Here is a 25,162-nt window from a genome sequence, read left to right on the forward strand (position 1 = left end):
CCTTTATTGTCTTGCTGTGAAGTAAGTAAGCTGTAGATAGTTGCCTCATTGTACTCATGCCACATCTTATTTATATTCTATAGTTACAGTGTTGAATATACATTTCATATCTTATGCTGCGTGATGTATAATTGTAGCAATACTCATATTGTGAATTTAAGATAAAATATCATGACTGGTGGTTACTATTCAATTTGGTTTCCACTTTTACACATGAGATTGGTGCCGTTTGTGTTTACAGAACAGAAGATAAAGAGCCAATGTATGCCCAAAAAAATGCAATAGAAAAAAAAAGGCCAATTTTGGTGACTAATCGAATTAATCAGTCAAGAAGTAAAATATTCGGAAAGTTTTCAGATTTATATGTCAAATATTTTTGTTGAACATCAATTGACATGTTCAAGTTGAAGACAGATCGTAACCAAAATTACAACTTATAATCGTTCAGTTTTTATTTATTCGTGTCAAAATCTTGATTGAAAATTTGCTTGACATTACTATCTGTAAGGTCACTACACCAAACAAGATAAGAGAACATTGACATTTCCCAATAGAAATGGCGACGAATGTATTGTACTTATATGGATTAACCTTAACAGCTTTACTTGGAATAACCTATGGTTTACTAGAGAGTTGTCCACATCCGTGTATGCAGGGAGGGCATCGATACTGTCACCCTATACCTTGTCCTCATCCGCCATGCAACAACTCATTCACACCAGAGGGCGCTTGTTGTCCAGTATGTCCGAACAGCACTGATTGTCCTCATCCATGTACCCAAGGCGGTAGACACTTTTGTGAACCAATACCGTGTCCTAAGCCTCCGTGTGACAACCCTGTTACTCCAACGGGCGCCTGCTGCGCAGAGTGCAAAAATGGAACCGATTGTCCTCACCCATGTATGCAAGGAGGAAAGAGGTATTGCAGACATATTCCTTGTCCGGCACCTCCATGTAATAATTCTTTTGTACCATACGGCGCATGCTGTCCGGTATGTCCAAATACACCGGACTGTCCACACCCATGCAAACAAGGTGGAAGTCATTTCTGTGGACCGATCCCGTGCCCTAAACCTCCGTGCGACGACCCCGTGACAATAGAGGGAACATGCTGCCCACAGTGTCCTAAACGTAAGTATTCGACACTATGTATGTTGTATAGGAGAAAGAAGATGTGGTGATATTGCAATTAATTAGACAACACCACACCAGAGACAAAATTGACGTACAAGTTAACAAAAATAGGTCATCGTACGGCTTTCAACAATGAACAAAACTACACCGCGAATTCAAAAATAAGAATGCATGTAACGTTATAATGGCCAATGAGACAACTGTTCATTAGGCATGTATGTAATCATTATGCAAACAAAATATAAGATCATCATTAAATTATATATTATCAAGTTTTTATCAATAGAAAAAAGGTTAAGTTACATTCGTTAAAATAATCGAGTACTTCAGAGAAGAGGGAGAGCTATGCAATGTCCGATGACATATAAAAATGAAGATGTGGTATGATTGCCAATGAGACAACTTCTCAAAAGAGACCAAATCATACAGAAATTTACAACTATAGTTAATCGTGTGGTCTTCAACAATGCGCAAAGCCCACACCGCATATATATAGTCCACTTTTATACCTTGATTGAAAACAAATAGTCATTTTTTTTAAAATTCTGTGCAGTATTTTTTTTTCTTGACTCAATTTGTTAGTCATGTCAAATTATAGCTGTTCTTTTTTTTTTTTATTGTAGACTGTCCTCATCCATGTACAGTTAATGGTCACAAGTTTTGTTACCCACCCCCGTGCCCACCACCGCTACCAAACTGTACACACACACACACCCCTCCAGGAGAATGTTGTGCAATATGCAATGGTGAGATGGTATATCATGTCTGCAATCAGAATACACTTTAAATCAAAGCATCCTACTTAAATATCTTCACCCCTCGACCACAATGATTACCGCATTGACTCAACGGCCGCCTTGGTTATGTTGCCATAATGTAAAAAGCTTATTTTATTCTTACGAATAACAACTCTACTTTATTACAAATGCGATGACCGACAGATATATGCAAAACCGGTGACCCATTGGACTATATGACAATAACGATAACCACTAGCACATTAAGGGCATACGATACAGTTACAGGGGACGTAATGACGTTGCTAACGTAAAATGTTATTTTCGCGACGTCAAACTGTGACATATCGGGAAAAAGATGCGTTTTTCGACTGATTTTTATCATTCAAACTGATTTAATTTGAAAACGAGTGCATGGACCCCTATTTTTTAAAACGACATTTTGTTTCATTTTGCAGGGAGATTAGATGGACAAAATTTTATAAAACTGTAAATAGTGCAATTTTTTTAATTTTGATAAATATACAGTAAAAAATGAGGTTTTTTTCTCAATTCATGACCATTTGCTAATATAGAGTTATTTCTGAACAAAAAATGCATAGTTATAGTATAACTAATCGCCGTATTTGAATATAAAAAAAATAAGACAACGTGTGACCGAACGACGCATGGATTAAACAAGTGCGCAGCACGAGTTTAATCCATAGCGGCGTTCGGTCACAAGTTGTCTTATTTTTGATATTCAAATACGGCGATTAGTTATACTTTTTATTACATTGTCAAAAGGCTTTTTTTTATGAAATTAATGTAGAAAATGTAAGGGACTATACGTTTTTCCTACGCATTTACAATTTGTTTTGATCCGACGTTATCGACGTCTTGACAACACATATTGTTGTACATCAGAGAGTGAAATAACCACGTTTATTTCACAAGAGAAATTATCGGTGTTTATTTAACTGGAAAATCAATGTAATTTATTGCAACCAATGTAATAATTTTTTTTATAAAACTGTAAATAGTGCAATTTTTTTAATTTTGATAAATATACAGTAAAAAATGACGTTTTTTTTCTCAATTCATGACCATTTGCTAATATAGAGTTATTTCTGAACAAAAAATGCATAAATTTTTTTATTACATTGGTTGCAATGAATTACATTGATTTCCCAGTTAGATAAAAACCGATAATTTCACATGTGAAATAAACGTGGTTATTTCACTCTCTGCGCACTCGTTTAATCCATGCGTCGTTCTGTCACGCGTTGTCTTATTTTTGATATTCAAATACGGCGATTAGTTATACTATAAATAATTCTTATAAAATACAGAAATTACAAAATATTCAACAAAAAAACAATTTGTGTTTCAAAACAAAAAAGTTATGGTTTTCTTTCGAAAGGGAAAATACGGCCACAAATCCGAATTTTGAGCAAACATACAAAATTTCGACGTCAATTAAATCAAAAAGTAGCACATGAAGGTATATTTCTTATTACATATTTGATTTAATCGGGTAAAAAATAGCCTATATGCAAATTTTCATCAACTTGTAAATACGGGATCAAAACTGTATCGTATGCCCTTAATGGCGATAACGATGATCCCATCACTCTATGACGATAACCACCAGGGTTGCGTTCAATATCATAGCAGCTACTAAGGACTACGTAGATTTTTTACTACTAAACGTGTATCTAGCCTAGCTGCAAAATTGATTTAGTAAGTAACTAGGTTAGCTACACGTTCAGTCAAAAATCTACGTTGCCCTTTGTAGCTGCTACGATATTGAACGCAACCCTGCACTATATGACGATAACGATTACCAATAGCACTATATGGCGATAACTATGAACATCATCACTTTATGGCTATAACGATGACCAACATCACTTTATGGCTATAACGATGACCAACATCACTTTATGGCTATAACGATGACCAACATCACTTTATGGCTATAACGATGACCAACATCACTTTATGGCTATAACGATGACCAACATCACTTTATGGCTATAACGATGACCAACATCACTTTATGGCTATAACGATGACCAACATCACTTTATGGCTATAACGATGACCAACATCACTTTATGGCTATAACGATGACCAACATCACTTTATGGCTATAACGATGACCAACATCACTTTATGGCTATAACGATGACCAACATCACTTTATGGCTATAACGATGACCAACATCACTTTATGGCTATAACGATGACCAACATCACTTTATGGCTATAACGATGACCAACATCACTTTATGGCTATAACGATGACCAACATCACTTTATGGCTATAACGATGACCAACATCACTTTATGGCTATAACGATGACCAACATCACTTTATGGCTATAACGATGACCAACATCACTTTATGGCTATAACGATGACCAACATCACTTTATGGCTATAACGATGACCAATAACACTCAGCACTATATGCAAAAAAATGATGACGATCGACACTTTAAAGCTTTAACGATGATCAATAGCACGTAATGAGGATAACAATGGCATAAAGCCCTCTATGGCACTAACGATGACAGACAGCACTCTATGGCACTAACGATGACAAACAACACTCTATGGCACTAACGATGACAAACAACACTCTATGGCGCTAACGATGACTAACAGCACTCTATGGCACTAACGATGACAGACAGCACTCTATGGCGCTAACGATGACTAACAGCACTCTATGGCGCTAACGATGACTAACAGCACTCTATGGCGATAACGATGATCAACATCACACTTATGGCGATAACGATGACCACCAGCACTTTATGGCGATAACGATAACCAACAGCGCTATATCGCAATGCCGATAACCAACAGCACTTTATAGCTTTTACAATGACAAACAACACTCCATGGTGATAACGATAACCAACAGCACTATAATTATGCTCAACAGCATATATGGCGATAACGATGACAAAAAATCATCTATGGCGATAACGATGACAAAAAAATCATCTATGGCGATAACGATGACCACCAGCACTTAAGGGTGATAACTATAACCAACAGCAGTCCATGCGATAACGATGACCACTAGCAAACTGGAATTAGTAATGACCACCAGCACTCTATGGCAGAAAACAACCTCAATTAACTTTACGGCCACAATGATGACCACTTGTTATAGTTTTATTGTTATCGACCCATTATGGGATCCAGGGGGCGGGGGTGGTCCGGGGGTTTGAACCCCCCTTTTTTGACGATCAATGCATTTGAATGGGAGCATACAGTTGGAACCCCCCTTTACTTTGGGTTGGGAACCCCCCTTTTTAAAATGGCTGGATCCGCCCCTGCGACCAATCAACTTATCATACTAGTATATACTAGTAGAAAGGAATGTTGTTGTTTTATGTAAAACTATACGGTTGGTAATATGCATCTTTCATTCTCATTTTTGTCTGTTTTTTTTTACTTGTTCCACATATATATATATATGCGCACTATATTATTAGTACATTCTTTCTTATTATTGAGTGTAAGCTCAAATATATTTTGATATACATGTATCTTTTACCAAAAGCATAAAATACCAACAATTAATTCTAATGTATTAAATTGTAAATGGACTAACACCTGATTAATTACTTAGCAATGCTAAATATTGATGATGTGCAACACCTCAACTTACGATCTGTCTCTAATAATGATCTTTTTGTTCAAAGACCAAATACAAATTTTTATAAAAAAACATCTTTTCATTATTCTGCAACCAAAGTATGGACTAATTTACCACTCGAAATAAAAAAAAATGTCGTATAAATGTGGAATTATTCAAGAAACATTGTTATAATCATTTTCTTTAAAATTATACATGTTATATGCAAGTCAAATAATTTGTTTTCCTTTAAAAAACTTTATCAAATATTGCCATTTATTACCATTTGTATATTTGAATAATTGAATTGTGTATATACTAGTGATATATTTAAGAATTGAATGCTTCTTTTTGTAGCTTCATTGGGGTGTAAAAGCGTTGACCAAAGTACATTTTGTATGAAGCGCGGAAGCGCTTCATTCTAAAAATGTGCGCACGGTCAACGCTTTTACAACCCTATGAAGTTACAAAAAGAAGCATTCAATACTTATAATTACATTTTTTACCTATGATCATGAAAACACGATTTTTTTAAAAATTTAATTCACCTGTGCACTTTATTGTGGGACCACGTGTTATCATGAATGATAAGTTTTATTGAGTAATGCAATTGCTTATGAAATAACACGTGATGTGCAGTTAGCCAATCAGAATAAAGTATTATAATGAAACATACATCTAATGTAATTATATTGTAATATATATTGTATTTTAATGTATGAATGTTAACTCTTAGTATGCATGTATTTTGTTTGAGGGCCAATTGTGTCGAGTGGTATACATAGTATACTTATGTGATGAGTTTTGATAAATATTTTTTTTATCAAACTTTTTGTTTTTGGATCTTTCTTCAGATACGATGGTAACAACTGCAGCAATACGTAAAGATACTACAGACTGTCCGTACCCTTGTGAACAAGGTGGTCAGCATTACTGTCACCCTTTACCATGTCCAATGCAACCATGTGCTGATCGGGTCCTTCTTAAGGGAGCCTGTTGCGAGTCCTGTCCAAATGGTGAGTGATCATATATAATGTATATTATAGTTTATATTATATTTATATTATAGTTATACTTTTTAATAATGGTTCTATCATTACCCCTTTGTTTGTTTTGATACCATTTTAAAGGAACGACTTCTACATCGAAAATTCATCTTTTGTGAGGAACATATTTTTCCTCTTAAAATATTGGTTCTCAAGCGCGGATCCAGCCATTTAAAAAAGGGGGGGGGTTCCAACTATACGCTCCCATCCCATTCAAATGCATTGATCGGCCCCCAAAAAAGGGGGTTCCAACCACCGGACCCCCCCCCCCTGATTCCGCCACTGGTTCTATCAAACACAAGAAGGGTGGTCAGTGCCTTTATAGTCCTGTTACATTTGTATTTGTATTTGGATATTCTTTAGATTTCCAATGTAATTGCATTTTACATTTTAGGACCAAACTGCATGATAGAGGGTCACATTTTCCCAGCCTTTAAGGACATTATACATGAAGGAAAACTATGTAGGTGTACTGGACTCACAGGAAAGTGCAATGAAATTCTTGCCTCGTAAAACGTAGTTCAAAAATATCAATCATGATACAATAAACATATTCATAGCTAGTTCTTCTGTATTTGTTTTAAGTCAACGAGTTCGTCATCTCATCAACGAGTTCTTCATCTCTCCAACGAGTTCGTCATATCATCAAAGAGTTCGTCATCTCATCAACGAGTTCGTCATCTCATTAACGAGTTCTTCATCTCTCCAACGGGTTCGACATCTCATAAACGAGTTCGACATCTCTCCAAAGAGTTCGTCATCTCATAAACGAGTTCGACATCTCTCCAACGAGTTCGTTATCTCTCCAACGAGTTCGTCATCTCAACAACGAGTTCGTCATCTCATCAACGAGTTTGTCATCTCGCCAACGGGTTCGACATCTCATAAACGAGTTCGACATCTCTCCAACGAGTTCGTCATCTCATAAACGAGTTATACATATCTCCAACGAGTTCGTCATCTCTCTCACGAGTTCGTCATCTCAACAACGGGTTCGACATCTCTCCAACGAGTTTGTCATCTCTCCAACGGGTTCGACATCTCATAAACGAGTTCGACATTTCTCCAACGACTTCGTCATCTCATAAACGAGTTCGCCATCTCTCCAATGAGTACGTCATCTCTCCAACGAGTTCGTCATCTCAACAACGGGTTCGACATCTCTCCAACGAGTTTGTCATCTCTCCAACGGGTTCGACATCTCATAAACGAGTTCGACATCTCCCCAACAAGTTCGCCATGTCTCCAACGAGTTCGTCATCTCTACAACGAGTTCGTCATCTCATCAACGAGTTTGTCATCTCTCCAACGGGTTCGACATCTCATAAACGAGTTCGAAATCTCTCTAACGAGTTCGTCATCTCATCAACGAGTTTGTCATCTCTCCAACGAGTTCGTCATCTCTCCAACGAGTTCGTCATCTCAACAACGAGTTCGTCATCTCATCAACGAGTTTGTCATCTCTCCAACGGGTTCGACATCTCATCAACGAGTTCGTCATCTCACCAACGAGTTTGTCATCTCATCAACGAGTTCGTCATCTTACCAACGAGTTCGTCATGTCATCAACGAGTTCGTCATCTTACCAACGAGTTCGTCATCTTATCAACGAGTTCGTCATCTCATCAACGAGTTTGTCATCTCATCAACGAGTTCGTCATCTTACCAACGAGTTCGTCATGTCATCAACGAGTTCGTCATCTTACCAACGAGTTCGTCATCTCATCTATGAGTTCGCCATCTCATCAACGAGTTCGTCATTTAAGTCGACGAGTTCGTCATCTCTCCAACGAGTTCGTCATCTCACCAACGAGTTCGTCATCTCAGCAACGTGTTCATCATGTTATAAACGAGTTTGTCATCTAATTAACGAGTTCGTCATCTCGTCAAAATGTCAAAGAATAATTCATAAAATAGAACTGATATCTGAACTATTTCGTATCCTTTGAACTCCGTTGTTTGGGGAATGACCACAGCTTTTTCTCTTTCATGTTTCGTGTGTTTTTTTTATTATTATATTATTACTTAATTTTACCAAATAGCCAAAATAGCTCTTATCTACACGATGCAACAATAGCTGTACTTTAAATACAATGCAAGTATATATCCTTGGAGGAATATAAATAATAATAAATATAAGGGCAGCACTTATAAACAACTAGTATTATAAATTATAATACTAGTTGTTTATAAGTGCTGCCCTTATATTTATTATTTTTTTTTATGTTTAATGTAGGTCCAAAATTTGTTCATAGTGCCAAAATTTGTTTCATCTTGTGGTGGTAATATGATGCTTTCAATGTATTCCCAGTATGATTTTCGTATACTTTTCTGCACCTGGTGTTTAACCTCTTTGTGGAGGTCTACAAACGATTGTCATATTTTATTAAGAAAATTGCTTGTTTATTCTAAAATATTTACCATTATTATTGTATTTCTATGTGTTTAGATAGTACTGCATGCTCATTTCGTCATTCAATTGTTTATGTATTATACTTTGACCTCATGTTACACATTTATGTGTCTGAGCGTTATCAATAAATCTTGAAATCTTGTATTTTTTTAGCGAGTGATGCATTCCCAGATTTTTTTGATTTTTTATAAAGTCTATCTCTTTTTCTAATGAGCCGTTTTGTTTCCATTGTGACCCATGGGTGACCGTCCTTTGATTTTGCTGTTTTATGTGGGATGTGATCTTTCACTGCTTTTGTTATTGTTGTTTTAAAACAGTTCCACATTTCATTTACACAAAGATGTTGCTGATTTTCAAAGAGATGTTTATGTAAGGTTTAATTGTGCTCCAGTTTGCATGTATACATTGAGAACATTCACATTGATTTGCATTTCTTAATTTTTGAGTTAGCATTTCGTTTAAAATAAAACTAAGCCTAGCACTACGGGGGTTGCACATTTAGATGTAGGTTTACACAATATTAGATCAAAAACGAAATAATGAAGTAATTAGTAAAATTTAATCGCATCACTGATTTAAAGTTACTGCTAAAAAAACATGTAATACTAATTATGTTTGTTTAAGATCCTGCCCGAGCTCTAATTAATTTTATGTTTTTAGGATTAACAATAGCAATCAATATACTGCACAATTGATCTGTAAAATTAATTACCACGACGAAATTTTTAAAATAAAACATAACTATTTATTGATTTCAATACAAATTTATATCAAATCTATCAAAATTTAAAAAAAGTCCGGTTAACCGGTTAGCGTTTTTGGTATTCAGTATTCGGTCGTTCGACCGGTTAACCGGTTAACCGGTTAATCGTTGACAACACTAATTATAATATTGTGTGGAGAAAGTTAAAAAAAAAAAAAAAGAAAAAAAAAAAAGAAAAAGGCAAGAACATATTTTGAGGTTCCGTGCCACAAACGCATAATTATGCTTTATGAAATATGAAAAAAAAAAATGTGGTATGATTGCCAATGTGACAACTCTCCACAAGAGACCAAAATGACACAGAATTTAACAACTGTAGGTCACCGTACGGTTATCAACAATGAGCAAAGCCCATACCGCATAGGCCCCGAACTAACATGTAAAACAATTCAAACGAAAAAACTAATGGCCTTATTTATATAAACTTCATTTCCAACTTTTAAGGTGGTACCCAACACTTTCACTAAAATTAATTTGGCTCGTTTAATTTTCATAAAATTTTGACAAAGTATTTACTTTGACCCTTTAACAAAAATATAAAAAAAAATCAAAAAATTTGAACCAAGTGTTTTATCAGAAAAATTACACTGGTTATATAGCAGTTTGACAAATACTAATTTTGATCATTGAGAAGCTTTATATTGCCTTCACAAGGCAACGTAAATAAAACGTTTAGCTGATATTACAGAGTTATCTCCCTGTAGTGTTAGGTACCACCTTAATCAAAGTAATGCAAGAATGAACATGGATTTAATTAAAATGCATGTAATTATTTCATATTCTGTACATTTTGCTCTTATTCGTTATTTTGTAAACCTCATACATATCTCCATAGTATCTGTCAATTGGCACACAATGCTTGTTAACAAACATTTTCCTAATATACTGCTACATGATTTCGACTTGGCTGTTGAGATTAATAAAAGGCTGAACGTCAAGAAAGGTTAAATAAATTTCATCTTTATAACTTATGAAGTAGTTTAAAATAGAATATTGTCATTTATAATGATAAGGGTAGGTAAGGAACAAAACTTTAAAATAAGATAAACACTGAGATGATTTTAGCTCTCCAATTATGAACTGTTCATTTTTATGTAGCCAAATTCCAGTAGCGCCTGTGTATGGAGTGCAATTATATTTCTCGGTTGATGCAATATTCAAGAACTTGCGTTTCCTATCACTATTATTATATCGGTAGTTGGCCGTTTAGACTTTTTAATTCGAGCGTCACTGGTGAGTCTTTTGTTGACAAAACAAGTGTATAGTATACAAAATATGAGTTTAGTGACAGTCGATGAGACTGTTTTTGATGACTCCTCCCCTAGTGTATCACAAGACCAGTAGTCAGCACTTGACTCCTCCCCTAGTGTATCACAAGACCAGTAGTCAGCACTTGACTCCTCCCCTAGTGTATCACAAGACCAGTAGTCATCACTTGACTCCTCCCCTAGTGTATCACAAGACCAGTAGTCAGCACTTGACTCCTCCCCTAGTGTATCACAAGACCAGTAGTCAGCACTTGACTCCTCCCCTAGTGTATCACATGACCAGTAGTCAGCACTTCTCTAATGACATGAATGACCATATCATGACCATTGATATGGTCATTATTATAAATTATCTGCTAACAGAACATTTCATTTTTCCGAAATTCTTAAGGATTTTCTATTCCAGGAAGTAGATCACCTAAGCTATATTTGGTAAAAATGTTGGGTCCTCGATGCTGTCCAACTGGGTGAAATTTGATCCGGAGGAAAAAATGTCACAGTAGTTGTTGTTACTTTTTTATCCGGAGGAAACTATTTCCCTGGGATATTTTATCCTTTGTCGTGAAATTCTATCTGGGTAGTTAACTTATTGAATAGTTAAGTAAGAAAAAAATTATCCTTTAAAAATACAATGAAATTATAATAGTGTATTTGAAATAAAGCGAAATTGTTAAAAAATATTTATTATAATGGGAAATAATTTCACAAATTATCCTTGAAAAAATTTCCTGAAATATTCAAGTCGATATCATCCTTTTAAAAAGAAAATTATCATGAAACATAGGGAAGAAAATCAGAAGTAATTTCAAAGATCATAATTGTGAAAATCATATCATGATTAAATTAGGTAAGTGAAATTCATGTAAAAGTGAGTTGTTTTCAGATCTAACTACAAATATAAATTTAAAAGTAAGGTAGAAATATAGTTGCATATTGCTACTTTTAACAGTAATAAAATAATTTGATTATGATGATATTTTTAACTATATAAATAGTTTTGTCTGGGGACAGAGATGTAGTTGTTGATTATATGGAAATCGATAAATCATATTGGAACAATAGCATGTTTAACAGCTGGATAGTTTTTACCTGTGAAATGTTATCTGTCTTATTAAATCAAGTTGTAAGTCATCTTTTTATTTAAATGAATATATAAAAAATAAGATTCAAATAAAAATTTCGCTATAAAATAGATTCAGAAATATATTATATTAATGTCTTTAAAATATACATTGCTCATAATTACCTCCCTTTGATAAATTATGCAAATTTAGTCTACCTTTGTGAAACATTTTATAATTATAGTCAGGTATATATTGATTGTGAGTAACTCTCATAGTAGTTACTGGGACTCTATTTCACACGGTTCTGTGAAATATAGTATGGCAAATTTATACCGGTACATACTATCCGCATAACACAGATAGATTTTCACTCCTCTGGAAAAAATTAACCTGTGAAATACCATGCCTGGAAAAAAATTACCGGGACAAATTATCCTCAGGATAAAATATCACAGAGGAAGAAATAAACCGTTACATATACCTTATTTGGCCTCTTTTTACCTTTTTTTCATTCGAGCGTCTTTGATGGTTCTTTTCTAGTCGAACACAATTTTAATGTTGGTATCTTTGGTGAGTGTATTATCTTACCTCCTATACATTTCCAGGAATATGATTGGTTAAAAGCGTCCGCGTGCAAACCGTGTATATTTGATATTAGGTTAGTAAGGAGGCGGGGCTTATCTCATACACGGTTAGTAGTGGAGTTACGTCCCTTTATATTCCATATTAGGTAAGAAGGGGGCGGGGCTTATTTCATACACGGTTAGTAAAGGTGTTATGTCCCTTTATAAAAACAAAACGGTACTGAGAAAAAAACTTAAAAGTTCCAACAGACGAAGAAATTGATGATTAAGATTGAAATAAATCCATAAAACACATTTAAACCTTACAAGTCGTTATTGTTGGCATCTGTTTTTGTAGGATCAATGGAAGTATTTTCTTAATGCTAACAGTGTTGAAGACTTGCTCATTTTGAGAATCACTAGTCTTAATTTCACACGTTAAGATAGTCGGTAGATAAATTCGTTACATAGTGTGCTAGTGACGTAATACGGTATATATGGGGTCAGTAAATTCCATATGGGGATTCGAGCGTCGCTCTCACCCCATATGGAATTTACTGACCCCATATGTACCGTATTAGGTCACTAGCACACTATGTAACTAATATTAAAAGCATTTATCAGTTGCAGAATGCTAATTTACCCCTATGGCTTTACGATTAACTTCTTAAATTGGTAGGCAGAATTATCGAAATTACATATCTAACACATTAAATTTATCATTGAAGATTTTATTGGTATATATTGATGACTGATTCTTTTTTTTCAGCCTCTTCTTCTATACCTTCTTCTACTTTGGAAGTTCCAGTTGTTTCTTCTTCTAAAGTTTGGCTTGTAGTATGTTCTGGACTGTTGGTTTCTGTAAGATTTCGGCTTGTAGTATGTTCTGGACTGTTGGTTTCTGTAAGATTTCGGCTTGTAGTATGTTCTGGACTGTTGGTTTCTGTAAGATTTCGGCTTGTAGTATGTTCTGGGCTGTTGGTTTCTGTAAGATTTCGGCTTGTAGTATGTTCTGGACTGTTGGTTTCTGTAAGATTTCGGTTTATAATATGTTCTGGACTGTTGGTTTCTGTAAGATTTCGGCTTATAGTATGTTCTGGACTGTTGGTTTCTGTTCCATTTAGGCTTATAGTATGTTCTGGACTGTTGGTTTCTGTTCCATTTAGGCTTATAGTATGTTCTGGACTGTTGGTTTCTGTTCCATTTAGGCTTATAGTATGTTCTGGACTGTTGGTTTCTGTTCCATTTAGGCTTATAGTATGTTCTGGACTGTTGGTTTCTGTACCATTTCGGCTTATAGTATGTTTTGGGTTGTTGTTTTATGTAAACTTTCGGCTTAGTGTATGTGGGTTGTTTTATGTAAACTTTCGGCTTAGTGTATGTGGGTTGTTTTATGTAAACTTTCGGCTTAGTGTATGTTGAGGTCGGTTGTTTTATGTAAACTTTCGGCTTAGTGTATGTGGGTTGTTTTATGTAAACTTTCGGCTTAGTGTTTATGTAAACTTTCGGCTTAGTGTATGTTGAGGTCGGTTGTTTTATGTAAACTTTCGGCTTAGTGTATGTTGAGGTCGGTTGTTTTATGTAAACTTTCGGCTTAGTGTATGTTGGTTGTTTTATGTAAATTTTCGGCTTAGTGTATGCTGAGGTCGGTTGTTTTATGTAAACTTTCGGCTTAGTGTATGTTGAGGTCGGTTGTTTTATGTAAACTTTCGGCTTAGTGTATGTGGGTTGTTTTATGTAAACTTTCGGCTTAGTGTATGTGGGTTGTTTTATGTAAACTTTCGGCTTAGTGTATGTTGAGGTCGGTTGTTTTATGTAAACTTTCGGCTTAGTGTATGTTGAGGTCGGTTGTTTTATGTAAACTTTCGGCTTAGTGTATGTTGAGGTCGGTTGTTTTATGTAAACTTTCGGCTTAGTGTATGTTGAAGTCGGTTGTTTTATGTAAACTTTCGGCTTAGTGTATGTTGATGTCGGTTGCTTTATGTAAAATTTCGGCTTAGTGTACGTATTGTCCTTATAGTAGTGATGTGCAGATCCATTCTTCTTAGGACAGCAAAACCCGTCGTCATAAATACTCAATTCGTGGCATTCACAATGTTTTTGTCCCGCCTTTGTCACAGGGCACACCAAAGGTAAGTTACACCCAACGTCTATAAATAAAACAAACATACATTTCAGATATCTGATTTTAACACACATCCTTCGACCAACTCACTTTCACGGCTCTGTCGGCGCTGAGACAACGGTCCGTTCTTCTTTCATTTTCACTTAGACCCTTCGGGATCTATGGCAAGCCGTTTTCGTCAAAACTATGTTGAAACCATTTGTCGAAAATTTTACACACTGAGAATTACAACAAAGCACACTGAGATTTAAAAACTTAAAACACACTGAGAATTAAAAATTACACACTGAGAATTAAAAATTACACACTGAGATTTCATAAAGACACACTGTGATTACAAAAATGAAAAACACACACTGAGAATTGAAAATTACACACTGAGAATTGAAAATTACACACTGAGAATTGAAAATTACACACTGAGATTTCAAAAAGACACACTGAGAATAAATAAACTGAAAACACACACTGAGAATTTGAAATTTCACACTGAGAATTTAAAATTACACACTGAGAGTTGTGCTGAATCTATTACAAGCTTAAAACAACTAGGGGACAGAACTCGTTAGGCAGCAACCATTTGATTTCTGGGGGGGGGGGGGGGGGGGGGCTATGGTTTTTTTTTCTGTACCAACTTTTTTTTTCGCCTGCGGCAAAAAACAAACTATTTTTTTCGCGACATGTCGAAAACAATTTTTTTCTTTCAATTTTAGCATTACATATAGTGGCAGCTGAGGGTGTAACAAACAATCTTTTTTTTTCAGAATTCAAAACAAATGATTTTTTTCTCCAAAAACTGGAAACAAACTTTTTTTTCCAAAAAAAACCATAGCCCCCCCCCCCCCAGAAAATCAAATGGTTGCTGCCTTAGTCCTTCGATTTGGTTCCAAATTATTTATAAAAAAAACCTTTAGAAATATAAGAGCAAGAAAAATACCCACTTACTCTTATTACAAAATATACCAAATGGTGAAAAACTTTATTAAAATTATAAGAAAATATTGGAACAATCTGCAAAAAAAACAAAGAATGCAGTGAAATTTTTACTCAAGTGTCTATTATAGCATATAAACGCAACAAATATATAAAAAAAATACCTTGCGAAATGAGGGTAATAGTTGGAAGACTTTTGAAAAGGGTTAAACAGTTTTAAGTTAAAAAAAATCCCGATACACTGGTAGTAATAATCTGAATTATAGGCAACAATCTTATGAATATGAGCGATGTTAAGTCTTGAAATTTATTACGAATGTTGGTTGAAGGAATCGCATTTCATTATAATGACAAGAGTTTTTGAGATCAAGTTATTAATCTGTTGAATTATTCATCTCATGAATATTCATTAGTAATTTGCATATTAATCTCAGTGTGTATTTTTGAAATCTCGGTGTGTAATTAATAATTCTCAGTGTGCGTTTTTCAATTTATTTCATCTCAGTGTGTCTTTTTAAAATCTCAGTGTGTAATTAATAATTCTCAGTGTGTGTTTTTCAATTTATTTCATCTCAGTGTGTCTTTTTAAAATCTCAGTGTGTAATTTTGAATTCTCAGTGTGTGTTTTTTATTTTTATTAAATCTCAGTGTTTAATTTCGATTTCTCAGTGTGTTATTTTAGGTTTTTAAATCTCAGTGTGTATTTTTTTTCGAAAAAAGGGTTTAAACATAGTTTGTTTAAAAATTTGCAAGCTGTTATTTCATTGGCTGATGTCACATATTTACATGGACAGATTGTAGAACGGAGTGTTATTTAATCATTGTATTAAAAGCGTGGGCAGAGGATCTGTAGTTTAACAAGATTGGAATCTCACGGACAAAGTTTTATTTTGCAGGAGTAAAAAATCAACACAAAATATATGCCAAGTTACAATGTATCAATGGCAACAAATACGTTGTATAAATTGCATGGGCGGATCCAGCCATTTTAAAAAGGGGAGGGGAGGTCAACTACATATCCCCATTCAAATGCATTGATCGTCCAACAAAAAGGGGGGTTCCAACTCCGGACCCACCCCCTCTGGATCCACCACTGAATTGAGATGATAACGTTGTTTCAGGAGAAAAGAATACATTTTTACAAACATATCAAAAAGTTAATTTACAATGCTTTATACAGCAACTTTAAACATTTGTGAAGATGACCCTATTTACATGCATGCTAATAAATTGAAATAAAGTAGAAAACATCCGAAACGACCGTGATGACCATAAAAGAGTGCATGCCATGGTAGAGTACAAATAGAATATTATATATATATAAAAAGATATTAACTTAATCATACAGACTTTTTTTTTATGTATTTGTAATACATCTTAAGGGTGTACTTAGGTGAAACTTAAATGTCAGGACTTTAAAATTGATACTATAAGTCAGAAGAGCATTAGTTATAAAGAGTAAGATACACATATTGATAGGTTATGGATACATAAAATTGAAGAAGGAAATGGGGAATGTGTCAAAGCGACAACACCCGACCATAGAGCAGACAACAGCCGTAGGCATCCTTCAACTGGCCCCTTAAAAAATATGTATACTCACCGTGTATCATCGTACAGCGGATATAGGTACTAACCAAGAGAGTGTGAGCGATTTTGATCTTACACGGTAACTAAAATCTTTCAGTGTTTTGTTCACATAATATCAATGTCTACTTCAATCTTAACATTATTGCTGTTTTAAGAAATGATTTGGTCGTAGGTTGATGATACGAGATGTCTCATTATTTTCCCAAAACAAGAGGGATTACTAAGGGGTCATCCATAATTGTCAACCATTTTCCAAAGTGTACAAAACGTACACTTTATCAGACCCCCCACCCTCCCTCAAAAAGTGTACATCAACCATTTTCAGATTTCAAGAGAAGAATCAGTCATTCTTAATAAAAAGAAGATCCTGTCTATTATATTTTAGTTTAATATAGAACTTTGCATTGAAAAAAAACTAAAACATATCTGACTGTTTTATTTGATGACATCTATCTGTGATGTTTGTGTTTTGTCAGAATAAAGAGTACAAAGATTAGTGTTTCCCCTATCACACAGTGGAAATGGTAACTCCAATAAAATAGGGCACCTAGAGCATGCAAAAGATTAACAAAAGGGCACATAAATTATGCTAAGAATCAAAGAAAGGGAAATGCATGGTTTTATTGCATTGGTAAAGTATCATGAGTATGGACTGACAGTTGTTGATGGAATCAGAGCTCAAGACAGCAATCAATAAAAGTGTAATGTTTTAAAACATTTTGAGTTTTTAAATTTCCCGCCTGTATTTCTATTTAAATGGTCCCTGTAAATATGCCATTCATGGCACTATTATCGTTTATGTATATATACTGTAACGTGTACATATATTGGATATTTTCTAAGTTAAGGTTAAACTTCATATGGAGGTCCTCCTAATTGAAGGAGGCTTTTACTAAGAAAAATAAGTTTACTTCCGGTTTACTGGTTTACTATTTTGGAATGCATTACAAGGAAATTAATCGAAGGACCAGTTTAAAATCTTTTCACAAAATGGGGTCTTGTCAAAATCAAAACATTCAAAGAATTTAGTGTTTCAATCAATTTTGTTTATTAAACAGAGTGTTACGAATTTACAGTTTAAGAAGGTTATAATATTTCTACAGTTGTGTATTTATCGAAACCTCTTTGAATGTTCCATTTGATCTCTTTATCGTTGAAAACGGCATTAAAATCACCCCTTTATCCTTGGTTGCTATCAGACGCTTTACCTGTATAATTGTTGCTAGGGTGCTCTCTTCGAGGTCCGCGTTCGAAGTATAAATAGTGGGTAGCTATTCAGTTCAAATCGTCATTTGTACCGAAGACAGCAGACAGTAAACATCGGAAAGGAAGTAGTTTATAGCAGGCAGAAGGTTTAGTTTAAGTAAAGTGAAGTGCTTGGAACCTGCGGACAGAATAGAGAATGGGCTGAGACTGTTGGTTCGGTACAGATTGTCCAAACAGGGCTGGTGCTAAGGTTTTGCGTCTCACATCTCTCACTATTGCAGTGAGTGTTTGCTGACATACCATGCCTTAGTGCTACCCTGTTGTTCCGACAGTTATAGACATGTTTATTAAATAAAGTTTTATACCTTTTAGGTTCAGTCCCGTTTTATACATTTAGGTTTCAGTCCGTTTGATACATTTCGGTTTCAGACCAGTTCCAAACATTTAGGTTTCAGACTAGTTCCAAACATTTAGGTTTCAGACCAGTTCCAAACATTTTGGTTTCAGACAACAGTTCCAAACCGTCAGACCAGTTTCATACATTTAGGTTTCAGACCCGTTCCATACATTTATGTTTCAGACCAGTTTCATACATTTATGTTTCAGACCAGTTTCATACATTTATGTTTCAAACCAGTTCCATACATTTAGGTTTCAGACTATAGTTTCAAACAGTTGGTTTGAAACAGTATTGGACTGAAAGGGTTTTAAACAGTTTTAATTCAACAGGTTCGGGTTAGGTTGATAGTTGTTGAAATTTGTTTTATGTACTATAGTATTTGTTTCATATTTGATAGTGATAGTGTAAACTTTTCATTGACTTTAGAACTTTTGAATTGCTTTTCAAATCCCAGGAAACTGGTACGAACCCGAGGATAAAAATATTTAAACGTCCCCGCCCGGTTACACGTTACAAATGGTGGCAGCGGTGGGATTTGTCGAGCATTTCTGTTTAGTATTTTGTGATTGTCTATGACTGTCCGTCCGTCGGATGGGGACGTAAAATCCGAGGTCCCGTGTTCAGGAAGTACCACGTCTTGTGCACGTTAAAGAACCCTTTACAACAACTCTTATTGAGGGGTCCATAAGTGGCCTGTTGTGAGGCAAAATTGTTTTAAACCGGGTTTTTTTTTGGCAACACAACTTTTCAAGTGGTATTCAAAATATAATATTTGAAACGGTTATATCTGGTCAAAATTTAATTTAAGTTCAGTATTCAGTTGCTTGTACAAATGTGAATAAAAGTATGATAATAGTATTTGGAAAATAGGAACTTAGCTATCAAAACAGAAAGAACATGCTAGTCGAAAGAAGCTGACAGGAACCTCAGAACTGTGAGTAGGCTAAGGTACCCCTAGGTCTGACGCTTGTCGACAGATTGTTGTAGGAAAGCCATTAGTTGGTTATCATGGTATAACCCTCGGTGTACAAACAGTTGCTGGGAGAGATATTCTGCGGAATGAGTGGATACATTGAGGTTAAAAGTAGGACCTTGGTATGGTGTCAGCTAGTGTTAACGAGAACGGTTTTGATTGTGTTTTGATTTCGTGAGTACAAAATTGTAAACTCATGCGAGGACGCATGAAATCAGAGGCGTGGGTAGTGTTACGAATTTACAGTTTAAGAAGGTTATAATATTTCTACAGTTGTGTATTTATCGAAACCTCTTTGAATGTTCCATTTGATCTCTTTATCGTTGAAAACGGCATTAAAATCACCCCTTTATCCTTGGTTGCTATCAGACGCTTTACCTGTATAATTGTTGCTAGGGTGCTCTCTTCGAGGTCCGCGTTCGAAGTATAAATAGTGGGTAGCTATTCAGTTCAAATCGTCATTTGTACCGAAGACAGCAGACAGTAAACATCGGAAAGGAAGTAGTTTATAGCAGGCAGAAGGTTTAGTTTAAGTAAAGTGAAGTGCTTGGAACCTGCGGACAGAATAGAGAATGGGCTGAGACTGTTGGTTCGGTACAGATTGTCCAAACAGGGCTGGTGCTAAGGTTTTGCGTCTCACATCTCTCACTATTGCAGTGAGTGTTTGCTGACATACCATGCCTTAGTGCTACCCTGTTGTTCCGACAGTTATAGACATGTTTATTAAATAAAGTTTTATACCTTTTAGGTTCAGTCCCGTTTTATACATTTAGGTTTCAGTCCGTTTGATACATTTCGGTTTCAGACCAGTTCCAAACATTTAGGTTTCAGACTAGTTCCAAACATTTAGGTTTCAGACCAGTTCCAAACATTTTGGTTTCAGACAACAGTTCCAAACCGTCAGACCAGTTTCATACATTTAGGTTTCAGACCCGTTCCATACATTTATGTTTCAGACCAGTTTCATACATTTATGTTTCAGACCAGTTTCATACATTTATGTTTCAAACCAGTTCCATACATTTAGGTTTCAGACTATAGTTTCAAACAGTTGGTTTGAAACAGTATTGGACTGAAAGGGTTTTAAACAGTTTTAATTCAACAGGTTCGGGTTAGGTTGATAGTTGTTGAAATTTGTTTTATGTACTATAGTATTTGTTTCATATTTGATAGTGATAGTGTAAACTTTTCATTGACTTTAGAACTTTTGAATTGCTTTTCAAATCCCAGGAAACTGGTACGAACCCGAGGATAAAAATATTTAAACGTCCCCGCCCGGTTACACGTTACAAGAGTAAAACGATATCGATCAATAATAAAGCAGGTGAAATTGAAAATCGGGGGTTACTACTGAGAAATTCTTGCAAACTTTTTGTTAAAATAATTTTACTAGTTCACATTTTTGAAAGATTTCGTTTTCATATGATTTGATCTTTTTTTATCGTTCAATCCCGATTGAGTAGAACTATGATATCGAAATCAATATCATCAAAGTGAAAATAATAAAGAAGAAATAAGAAGAGAAACACACCCAAGCCAATTCTCGATTTTATAAATCGACTTTCCCTACGGAAACGATATAAATTCCGGAAATAAAAAAAAAGCGTAAGGTAAAAATGTTGATTTTTTAACCCCCTCCCCCCGAGTGTACGTTTTGTACACTTTGGAAAATGGTTGACAATTATGGATGACCCCTAAAAACATTGTAAAAGCATGTTCAAATACTGGTCAAAGAAGTTGGCCCTCGTCTCATCCAATATAATTATATATGTATTGCAACTCTTTTTCTGATAGAAGGTCAATGTGTGTGTGTAAGAAGTATAGCTGTTTCAATAATTGGCATTGAAATCTTTCATACCTATGTTATTTTTCGATATTTTATCACTAAAGAAACGTTGTGTACGGTGTTTAGCTGACCACATAAATCATTATGTACGGTGCATAGTTAGTTGTTGTACACCGTACACAAAAACTTGATTTTCATGCTCGTTTATTACCCAAAAAGTTTCAAGGAATGAGTAATCACAGGTAGGTTTATGATTGGTAACTATTACTTTTGCCCTGTAGTGGGTTTCTTTCAGATAAAACATGTAAATATCTCAACAACTGTATCGAAATTGAAAGTTGGTGTTGACATTCACAACTATTTGTGCATGTAAAAGTTAATTATTTTTATCAGAATATCAAAGTTGTTTTATGAATAGGAAAAAAATCGATGCGAAAATTATTTGGGAGAAGGAATTTCAAATGTTGAGAAAAGTACATTGAATATTGATAAAGCAAAACAAAGATTTTTGTTATATTATCATGAAAGGTTAAAATCGATCATGCCCGCTTGGTTAGTACCTATATCCGGTGTACTGATGATACACGGTGATACTAAACTCCGAATTATACACAATAAACTAAAATTAAAAGTCATACAAGACTAACAAAGACCAGAGGCTCCTGACTTGGGACAGGCGCAAAATTGCGGCGAGGTTAAACATGTTTATGAGATCTCAACCCTCCAACTATACCTGTACATGTATTTAAGTTTCTAAAAGTGAAGGGGAAAGGGTGACCCGGACTTTTACCTTATATATTTGCATTGGCATTATTTGGGTTTTAAATCGAAAGAAAAATGCATATATATTGAATAATAATCTTTTATGAGCGATTGAAGTCTTATATGAAAAGAAAAATGGTTGGTATGGGGCAAAATATTTTATCTTGTTTCGAAGGAAAAAATCTAATGAGTCCGAATATTCGAAAAAAATTCCTTAACTTCTCCTCAGTATATCCTTAAGTTATTTTCTTACCTTTAGGTACAGTTCTGCCACAGATTTTCGTTGGTCGACGATTTTCATCAATACCTTGCAAAAGAAAATGAACTAGTACAATTAAACAGAAAAAAAAATTATACCGACAATTGGAAGATAATTGTTATCGTTTTATTAATGCATTTTTTGCTAAGTTCCTTATTTTAAACTCTCAACGGTTTACTCTAATCAGACATACTTGACCTATCTAAAGCATACTAAGGGAGCTACATGTACCATTTGGTTTTTGTGGGGGCTATGAAAATCAAATGGTAGCTGTCTTAAACAATATGTCAACGCTGCTTATATTCTATTCATATAATAGTAGGCCCTTGATTATTAAATGTTGGTGTGTTGTTTTTTATTCGAAGTTTGATAACACTTATAATTTCCTTTGTATCGAATTTTGAAAAGAAAAGCATAAAAGAGTCATTTCGTTCTACAACTACATGTGTATAATATATCAATCGCATACAAAATATGATCAAGATTTCAAGAATAAGAAATTAAAATATAAATATTAATTTCCTGTTATATTCATTATACATGTACTTACTTATTTCACAATCTAAAAAACAATATATAATACATACACGTAAAACTATTATAATTATGTATATATAAAAACATATTACGAGAGAAAATAGTTTTAAAAGATTGTAGATAATGTAAATACATGAAGAAATAAATTCGGAAAGGGACGATAACTGTTTTTCCGTACCTTATATAGTTCACAACTTTACATTACTGTTTTTCTCTGCTTTCGATATTATATAGTGTCAATGTCGTCGATAATGTCATTGTATGTTTAAGGTGGTAGACGCGACGTCAGATATTGCTACCATTTAGTGTAACAGAAAAATGACGTTAAATTGGAAACGCGCTTTATCTAATTCTTCCTGCTTTCCTTTTTTGGTAAACATTGGTATATGCAAAGTATAACACACAAGTATAAATGCCGTGGGAATCCAATCCAATATGATTTTATGATTAACATAGGATATTCAATTTTACTGCTAGTGTTTTTGGAGGAATATTGCTGCATTATACATTGTATATTCAACCCGAGTATGATTTTATTCAAGCAGTGTCATACAATAGCTTATACTTATGATACTGAAGTTTTCTTACTTTTTGATCGTCTTATAGATGTGTATTTTTGTAATGTGTGCATCAGTTCGTTTTGTTGAAAGCAGGACATTTATATTTAGTGGAGGAAGGAACACGCGAATGCAGTTCATGCCGTCCCTAGCGTATTACGCTTGTGGCGACGTCAAATTATGATAACGGACAAACTTGCAAGACATTTTCATTAATCCGTATTTTTTATAGATAACCTTGTAATCTTAATGCTATTTGGTGTACCAACTTCAACTTTAAAAGTACTTTTTATTGGTATAGTTATCAAAGCCGAAAAATAATCTTAACGAAATCAAATCTCTGTTTTTTTGGCCGTAAAAGTTTTGTGAAGGCATGAAAGTTTAACTCGGACATTTCCGCAAGACATTGCAAATCTATTGTTTTGAATTGAATATGTAGCTCAATTTATTTTTCAATTTGAATTTTGGGAGCTAACACTTAGTACAAAACGATCGTTCTTACAATTTGATGAATTATCTGTCAAAATTTTATTTTTGAACTGAAATGTTTCAAGTTTCCAAATTAAATTTCCGATGGGACATTTCCGTACATCATATTCTTTTGAAAATATGTACGCAAATTTTAAATGGAGACAGCCATGTTAACCAATACTGAAATATATCACGTCATAGAATGTTCATGCAAAATTTCGAAGAGTTGCGTGAACATTTCGCGAATTGTTCGAGTTTTATGTTTCGAGTTTGTTACATGGGACAACGCTAAGTAAACGTTTTTCGGATATGCTGTGTCTTCCTATGCCTATGAATAACATATTTTTATTCTTTCTCTATCATAATGTGAAAATATAAGAATCAATCTTTATTTTCATGTATAATTTAAAATATACATTTCAGCATTTCTATAAAAATTTTCCCGTCAAATATTTACTTAACGCTATTTTTCGTGGTAGTAGCAATATCTAACGTTGCGTCGGTACCTAACACTACAGGGAGATAACTCTGTAAAGTCAGCTAAACGTTTTGATTACGTTGTGTTGTAAATGGAATATTAAGCTTCTCAATGATCAAAATTGGTGTTTGTCAAACTGCTATATAACCAGTGTAATTTTTCTGACAAAATGGTTGGTTCAAAATGTTTGAAATTTTTATATTTTTGTTTAAGGGTCAAAGTAAATACTTTGTCAAAAAATTTTGAAAATTAAACGAGCCAAATTAATTTTAGTGAAAGTGTTGGGTACCACCTTTAATTATACTAATAAAGATTCATAATGATTCCTATCATATCATCAATAACTTACACAGAAACCAAAAATATGTAATACCAAAAAATCTTGATAACCAACAATGAACTGAAGAAATCGTGAACATATTTATTTGTTTTTGGTACCTCTTTTTTTCTTATTGCATTCC

At 34.4% G+C, this 25,162-nt stretch overlaps 3 protein-coding genes across 3 annotated transcripts in view; 2 read left to right on the plus strand and 1 right to left on the minus strand.

Annotated features, from left to right (window-relative positions):
• LOC139499281 (uncharacterized) overlaps positions 1 to 25,162 on the plus strand; it is a 740,979-nt gene that overhangs the window by 703,968 nt on the left and 11,849 nt on the right. The window lies entirely within an intron of this gene.
• On the plus strand, positions 511 to 7,119 carry LOC139499061 (kielin/chordin-like protein). The gene is made up of 4 exons (XM_071287728.1): positions 511 to 1,130; positions 1,757 to 1,879; positions 6,362 to 6,523; positions 6,948 to 7,119. The coding sequence occupies exons 1-4, from the start codon at positions 557 to 559 to the stop codon at positions 7,064 to 7,066; spliced, it is 978 nt and encodes a 325-aa protein (XP_071143829.1). The 5' UTR covers positions 511 to 556; the 3' UTR covers positions 7,067 to 7,119.
• LOC139497824 (uncharacterized) lies at positions 13,340 to 23,853 on the minus strand. Its single transcript, XM_071286060.1, has 5 exons — positions 23,784 to 23,853; positions 23,209 to 23,220; positions 22,653 to 22,706; positions 14,312 to 14,774; positions 13,340 to 14,149 (listed from the first exon to the last, which is right to left on the minus strand). Exons 1-5 carry the CDS (start codon positions 23,851 to 23,853, stop codon positions 13,390 to 13,392), a joined length of 1,359 nt encoding a protein of 452 aa, XP_071142161.1. The 3' UTR covers positions 13,340 to 13,389.

This window comes from Mytilus edulis, chromosome 12, assembly GCF_963676685.1.
Source record: "Mytilus edulis chromosome 12, xbMytEdul2.2, whole genome shotgun sequence".
Classification (NCBI taxonomy): domain Eukaryota; kingdom Metazoa; phylum Mollusca; class Bivalvia; order Mytilida; family Mytilidae; genus Mytilus; species Mytilus edulis.

What these genes read in the sequence shown, in the direction of transcription:
- LOC139497824 (XM_071286060.1), bottom strand. Translation starts at nt 23,853, where the DNA reads ATGTCCTGCTTTCAACAAAACGAACTGATGCACACATTACAAAAATAC. An exon ending in TGGCAGAACTGTACCTAAAG is followed by an intron (nt 14,775 to 22,652) that starts GTAAGAAAATAA and finishes TTTTATTTATAG; the next exon opens with ACGTTGGGTGTAACTTACCT. An exon ending in GTTTACATAAAACAACCGAC is followed by an intron (nt 14,150 to 14,311) that starts CTCAACATACAC and finishes AAAACAACCGAC; the next exon opens with CTCAACATACACTAAGCCGA.
- LOC139499061 (XM_071287728.1), top strand. Translation starts at nt 557, where the DNA reads ATGGCGACGAATGTATTGTACTTATATGGATTAACCTTAACAGCTTTA. An exon ending in ATGTTGTGCAATATGCAATG is followed by an intron (nt 1,880 to 6,361) that starts GTGAGATGGTAT and finishes ATCTTTCTTCAG; the next exon opens with ATACGATGGTAACAACTGCA. An exon ending in TTGCGAGTCCTGTCCAAATG is followed by an intron (nt 6,524 to 6,947) that starts GTGAGTGATCAT and finishes TTTACATTTTAG; the next exon opens with GACCAAACTGCATGATAGAG.